The sequence below is a fragment of the Acyrthosiphon pisum genome, chromosome X (assembly GCF_005508785.2).
Source record: "Acyrthosiphon pisum isolate AL4f chromosome X, pea_aphid_22Mar2018_4r6ur, whole genome shotgun sequence".
Classification (NCBI taxonomy): domain Eukaryota; kingdom Metazoa; phylum Arthropoda; class Insecta; order Hemiptera; family Aphididae; genus Acyrthosiphon; species Acyrthosiphon pisum.
The window spans coordinates 31,403,734-31,411,655 of NC_042493.1; the positions used below are offsets into that span (position 1 = coordinate 31,403,734).

The window sequence follows — 7,922 nt, forward strand, 5'->3', positions numbered from 1 at the left end:
GTACCTATATCAAAGCAGACAAATTACCACGGCTAGAACATTTAGAAAACAGATATAGGTAGTAGGTACTTACTTAAAACTTAAAAGTAGTATCATATTGAGAAATACAGAAAATAAGTAAACTTAATTTAAAAAAAAAAAAGGTCAAGGGGGGATCTATCCCCCATATCACCCCCCCCCCCCCCGTAAATACGCCACTGCCACTAAATAACATAGCAAAATTAACGGGGCGTGGAAGTTACACAGTGCATGCATGATGGTTGCATTTATGTCGTCACATGGAAGGTATAAATACTATTTGTTCAAGTCAATAAATCTTTAATACGTGTGCTAAAGGAAAGCACAACATATTAGACGATTATTGGGGGCTGATATTGCTACTGAAAATGTTGATGTAGATGAGTTGAGCGATGAAGAGGTAAAAAACTAACTGGTCCATGGGTGTCTGGTATGTGTTAAAAATATGAAAATGGTATTATTGATGCAAGATACTTTGTTGTACAAAAAAGAGACATACAACACATTACACGGAATAATTCAAAATGAAATTGAAGTTGGCACAGAAATACACTCGGATGAATGGTTTGCATATAAGATGATAAAAATTGAAGGGTACATATTACATAAAAACGTCAATCATTCCCAATTTGTTGTCGATCCCACCAGTGGTGCGCGCACACAACGCGTAGAAAATTTATGGGGAAGTTTAAAACTTCGAATTGTTGAAAAAAATGCATGGTACATCAGTACATTACCATCATTGCTGCCCTCGTATTTGGCGGAACAATGGTGACGTCTTAAAAACAAGAATGACAACACATTTGATTGTTTTTTAAGAGATGTGAAACTATATTGTACCATTTAATATACATACACTAATTTAATTTACCTTCATATTACATAATGCATTAAAACATATTTTATATATTTTTATCGTTTATCACTTAATTTTTAATATAATATACACTAATTTATCTGCATATTATATTGCATATTTTTATATATTTTTATGTGGTAGACCGCATATGACATAATATAGAAACATGCATGCGTGGTAAATGACAAAATAGACCGCATTTGACAAGTAGAAACAGGCAGTAGTCCGCGACAAGAATACCAAAGAAATATAATATGAATACTCGTTACTCGTATAATATATTTATATTATATTTCTATGATATACTTAATCAAATATTAATTAACGTTCTCGTTGTGTATAGTATTTTTTAACAAGTGATTAGAGGTATTTAGAACCCAAATTAGCGAATAACGATTAACCGATTACGTCTAATATAATAAATGTCGCCGTGCATCGTGCGAAATGTATAATATAGAATATAGATTATAGACGTAAACTAATACTATATTATACGGGTTGAGAATAATCATATTTTTCCGTAGAACAATCTAACATTTCCACTGAGTTATTATTTATTATTATTTTTTTATTTACTCGCTAACAAAATAGCACTAATAGTGTGACGCGACCCTAATAAATACAATACTCGTATCGTCAATCAATTTATAGTCGCTATTATAATATTCTTAGAAGTAAGAATTTTGTTGTAAATTATGATTTTATGAACAAGTGGTGATGTAGTTTTAATGGATATACCTACATAATATTTATACACTGTCACATTTTTAGTGTGAAAATAAAATCTTCGTGAAATAAATCAAAAACACAATTTATGCATATTATATTCATTTTTTAATAAACACAAAATATGTAATCTTGATGTTTTTTGAGTCTTGACCTCTCCCCCTGGATCCGCGCCTGCACACCGATCCCACTCAGAATAATTTTTTCATAGATTTGCAGCGATTGATTGTTGAATTTAAATTTAACACGTTCAAACAACACTAACAAAGTAAGAAATACCTACAAGGCTACAACTATAGAGTATAGGTCTATAAGCGATGGGCCGTGTGTTCACTTGTCTGTTATTGAGACCGTGCACGCTCTTACGACTTACCCGCCGAACTGTTAACTATTAGTGCTAAATAAACTCGTTAAGTTAATGTTGATGAAGTGTCTAGTTTTTTTACCACCAGCTTTCTAATTGTACTTCAGAATGACTTGTCCGATATTTATTTATATTATTGTTAAAATACCAAATTATTATTTTTTTGCGTTTCTCGAGAAATTGATCAATTTTAACTTATATAATTATGTCTCTTCATAACCACTATGTTATTAACTTATAAGAATAAAACAAACTAATTATTATTTATTGTTTATTTTTTAAGCTTATTAAAACCTAAATTCATTCAAATAAAAAAAAATCTTCAAATTAAACCATCAGTTATTAAATAAAAAACCTTCTGTTATTGCAGCCATCTTCTATATTGACGTATATGTATAGTGCGTATTATACTATATTGTTTCACGGCGTCTTAGTTCCGGGACTTAAATTATCATCACAATTACAAATTGACATTAGTTTTAATTCGTTGTGTATGAAAATAGTACGTGTAACGCATACAGTACAAACTGCACAAAAACAGAAAACATGTAGGGAAAATATGTAATTAAAAAATGGGCCGTGAACTGAAGCCGTTAGCCGACTGTCGGTAAAATTGGTACGGTCATTTTGAACGTTGAAAAAAAACATAAAGTATCACAAATATCTACACATAAGATAAGTACTACAAGGTATCTTAGGGAAGTATTAATCTAATCTACAATGGTAAATGATATATAATCTCGATAACGATGATTAAAGATATTGACATATTATTGTATGGGTTTCATACAACCTAGTGCAATTGCAACGTTCAACTTATTTTACCACATTCCCATAATATTGTTTGGAAAGTTTTCAAAGAACACGTTAAAATTGAAAGAATTGAAAAAATACGTCATAAATCTAATAATTTAACACCCGATAAAAAAATAAAAAATATGCTTCATTTCAATATATCGACGAAGACATGGAGTATCAAACTACTAATAATTACTTAAATAAAGAAATGACAATCGGTATTTTTTTAAATACTATAGGGAAACTATGTTTTAACTATTATGAATTTATATTTAATTTTATTTTGGACACATTATTTGAATCACTGAAAATAAAATATTTACCAATATTCCTTCGATTTAATTTCTTTTATTCAAAACACAATGGACTGTACTAATTTTCCGTTTTCCGCTTAGGCCTCTTATACTCTATTCAGAATGAGATTGAACCACTCGGCCGACGAAAACACTTTTTCCCGCGCATCCCCACTACAATACGGACGTCCTCTTTATATGATAATTTTATTATTCATTATTATTACACTATACGTCTATCTGATAACTGTGAATCGAACGATAGCCATTCAGTGTCGCCTTAACGCGTTCGTATATTATGGTCGATACCACGACCTCTCATCGATGCGTGAATTTAATACTTTTCCTTGTCAATATCAGCTTTTAATCGAACGTTAAAATGTACGTCTAATTATAGTCCATGTCAAAAAATGTTATCAAATTGAATATTTATGAACTAGAATTTATAATTTAGTAGATAGGTATAATCACGGACTATGATTAACAGGACTGGAAACGAACAATAGTGCACTGTACCTATAATGAAAAGATCCACATCTGTTACGGAAAGTCAACGAGCGATTGTAGCGATATCTATATAGCTTCCTACAAAGTTCTATTACTATAATATAGTGACTATATTTTAGTTACTCAATTTTGTCACCACGATCGCCACGATCGCTCGTTAACTTTCCGTAACAGATCTGGATCAAATAATAAAGGTTCGTTTCCAGTCCTGTTTATCTTAGTCCGTGGGTATAATGGAAAATGTGTCATATTGCAATTATTAGTAGGTGACAACTCCGTCGTTGTCGTAAAAGCTTCCTACCACGTGGGCTATAGGTACTATGATAACTCTAAAACCCGTTCAAAAATCGAACACTCAACGAGTATAATATGTTTATGTATTATTATACACACAGCCCGCATCACCATCAATTGGCTACAATTGACAAATGAGTTGTCTACCTACCTGCTAAATAATATGTAAAGAATGCCACTTGTCATCCCGCAAATTTTTTTAGGGACTTTTTGATTGTATACATTTTTAAGCAAATTCAACAACATTTTATAAATAAATTGTAATTATTATAATTTTGTTACATTTATGATTTTTTCATTTGAAAATCACTTACTTTTGTATTGCCTTTTTTTGCTGTAGGTCTAACTCGTTAACTGAAGATTATCAGGAGCCGTATATATTGGGAGGGGGGAGTTGTTCGTTAAAAATTTTAAAATATACCCCCACCCGCCAATGAAAATATTTTAAAATTGCACTACATACGGGCGATAGTGCACCATATATTTCTGTTATCTAATTGAACCAAGTATAATTAACTAATACAGAAAGATAAAAATTACAGTGGGTCACCCTACAATCTGTGTATCACCTAGTTATACTCATCGTACGACATTATTGCCATCATTGCTGCAGTCTGCAGTGTGATGAATGGAAATGGTTTACAGAAAAAAAATAGTGGAATCTTACGCAAAAAAACTGACATCAACAACAAGTCTATGGGGGAACTACTATCTCCTTTATCTTCTGTCTCTTCATTTTCTTCCTCTTCATTTTCGTCTTCTTCTTCAAGTGGTTCTTCTAGTATCTTTTTTCTTTGTATTTTCTTGCGCTTTTGTATCACTGCCACCGCGGTTTGATGATACATTGTCATATGTTTCCGGTACTCCATGAGGCGCGTTATCAAATCCCTCGGCGGACTTTCGGTCGTAGTCCACTGATGGCGTTCACACCCAAATCCGTTGTTGACACCGATCGTCATACTCGTGTGATTTGACACAACGGTATTAGCAGCAAGAGTAGCAGTAAGAGTAAGATCAGCGGGGGTCAGAATTACGTTCGCCCTCGTTGGGTGAAAAGTCTTAATAGTTAGTTCGGGAGAGTATTTTTTCAACCGTAGTCTTATTCTGTCATCTTCGCTCTCTTCGGCGTCTCCGTCGGTGTCTTGTTCTTCTTCGTTGCTTTCTTCTTCTCCGCCCTCCAAAGTATATAAAAAAACGTTTAAAATTCTCGAGTGATACAGCTTAATATTCTATTATGTTTACGTATAGGTATAGTAAATTATTTAAATTGTACAAACAACTCAAGAAATAGATGTTTTGCAATTATTTTGTTATTATAGTAGGTACCTACGTGATTTTATGTGTACCACACCCAAGTGTGTATGGGTAATTAATATAGTCCTCGACCCTCTCAAAATACTTTTCGCAAAACAGTAAGTACTTAATTCACAAAGAGAAGAAAAACCATAGCACGCTACTCGATATTTTTCATTTACAAAGAAAATCTATGAACCATAAATATGTTTTTGTTCATATGTAACCACAATAACGATAACCATATGAAAAATCAGTCAGAAAAAAAAACGCGTATCCTGCCTAAAAACATATTCAGGTATGTCAAAAATATTTTTCCGCAACTAAATATTAGTATTATAATATTTTTATAAGTAGGTAAGACATATTATAATTATTATTATATTGATAAAAGTAAGATACCTAATGTATATTTTGTTGTTACTGTAACAAAAGATAGCTTCATAATTTAATTATTCATTTATAGCTTCAAAACTATTTTATTGATGAAGTGTTTTTATATTTTTTTTACCAAGCTTACCTATTCTAGAAATGTTTTCATTGAAAATTAAACGGGGTTATAACCTAACAGTAAAATAATTTAAATTTATATAATAACGAAAAATTTATAATTATAGAGTAATCATAAACTTTAAAATTCTAAAAAATATTTTTTTTTTTTTTTTTTTATTGAGAGAAAAAAGAAGAGGCTTCAACGTCTGGGGTTATTAGCCATGTATACATTTTACATTGTGTGAGTTACATTAATAATTACATTTAAAAGGATACAAAAGTCTTAAATTATGAGTACAGAATACATATTGATTAAAGGTTGTGTACAATGTTAATTTGTGTAAGGAAATTTAAGATTTTTATGGTGTTGTCTTCATGGAGAGCTTCTTCTAAGTTGTTGGGTATTGATAAAGTATTTCTGATGTTTTGGAGGTTTGGGTAGTATTGGGCATATTTTATAAATAATAAATAATAATTCATTGAGTACTAGTTATGATATTATAATACCTATTACTTTTGTACATTACTTACTCCTTTGCCAATAAGCCACATAGACGTAGCACATCTCGTTTTTTCCGCAACACAGTACTGGCTGAATAATATTTTAATAGTTAGGTATTAGTATTGCGATGATGATTTGAGTGTAGGTATATCTTACGTGTTTTTCTTGATTACTCTGAAGAATAACGATAAAACTAGCCACATAATAATGAAGATGGTCCAAAGAACAATTGTAAAAGTTATTATTGGTCTTGATCTCTATGATTACATTGAGTACAGATTTTAGTTATAAGCTAAAAATAATAGCAATATAATATTTTCTATGTACCTATATACAAATAAGTTTTCATATGACACACACCAACCTTTTCAATATTATTGAAACAATATAATACATTTTTGTGCATATACTAAAAGTTCTTTAAGGTATGATAATTTAGTAGGAGAAATCCACCAATGAATGAACAGTGGTGAGGTGTTACTTTATTATCGAGCCTGTAATTTAAAAAAGATTCATTCAAACTAAAACTTTACCGTTATTATTTTAAAAATTATTTTCAAATGTTTACCTTGTACTACAATTTTAGTGGATACCTACGTTGAATATTTTAACGTACCTAATTATAATTGTTTTTATTTGATTTAATATAGGTGATTCCTTAAATAGCTAATGAAGAAATACTAATTATTGTTTAATTTAACAGCCACATTACAAAGAATGAACTTGTACGTTGTAGCCTTTAGGTAGATATATTTTTTTTATTGAACATAATATCGTGTAATAACAACTTAATATTCGGTACAAATCTACTTACTGATTATCACTTATGAGTTCATGAGTTAAACCAACATAATAATTGATAAATCAATAAAATTAAAAGTAGTAAAAGTATACTTTACTCAGAATAACTTGGTAGGTTAATTAAAATCAATTTGTATGTAAAATTAACAACTTTGTTTGATGTTAGAATTTTTACAATATGTAAAAAACCTATTTTCATATAGCTAACATTTGAAAATTTAATAGAAGACTTCTCATATGTTCTTCCATACTATTAACAATAAAAAAATAATAATACCGGAAAGTAATGCTATTTATGAGACATTTTCAATTTTTGTTGATTTTTTTTAAAATTATTAAATTAGATTAATTATTTTAAGCTTGTTAGGCCGACACCAGCTCCACTCAGAATCGTTTTTCATTGATTTATCATTGAATACAATTTAACACTTCCATTACAATGACATACTTTATAACCTTTTTGGTCCACCTTTTTTTTATAACTTTGTGACTTCATTAAATTGATTTAAAATATTAACTATTAAATCAATTGCACCGGGATTAAATGGATATAGATCACAAATACAAAATCTGTTTATATTTGAAATATCCACAATCATCATTTTTTTTTATTTTCTCATACAACTAGTTTCCTAAATGATTTCAATGATTTCAATGATTTCAATGACTTTAATATTAATACTAGACTATTTGAACTAGACTATGATAGTATGATATAATTATTTTCGTATATTCATTTTAATTCCATAATTTTGACCATAGTATGATATAATGAATTAAAAAGGTGGGTAAGTGGATGTCGCTCTGCTGTACAGCAGGTTACAAGTGGGACACTGTATAATGGATAGAATTAAATTTGAATTCAATGATATAATATCACTGTATAAGAAAAACGATTCTGAGCGGAGACGGTATATCAGTCTATGTATTAGACGTATATATACTTATCTATGATATTAAAAAAAAATTGACCTA

The 7,922-nt window shown here is 30.0% G+C and overlaps 1 protein-coding gene across 1 annotated transcript in view; it reads right to left on the reverse strand.

Moving 5' to 3' along the window:
* Nucleotides 1–4,205: 4,205 nt before the first annotated feature.
* The window catches only part of LOC100573261, an 8,675-nt gene continuing 4,958 nt past the window's right edge, over nucleotides 4,206–7,922 (reverse strand). Inside the window, exons 4-6 of the mRNA XM_008191656.3 lie at nucleotides 6,303–6,403; nucleotides 6,176–6,236; nucleotides 4,206–5,034 (exon numbers count right to left, since the gene is read on the reverse strand). Of these exons, the coding sequence (XP_008189878.1) occupies nucleotides 4,429–5,034; nucleotides 6,176–6,236; nucleotides 6,303–6,403 (768 nt within the window). The 3' untranslated portion in view covers nucleotides 4,206–4,428. The remainder of the gene's footprint in view (nucleotides 5,035–6,175; nucleotides 6,237–6,302; nucleotides 6,404–7,922) is intronic.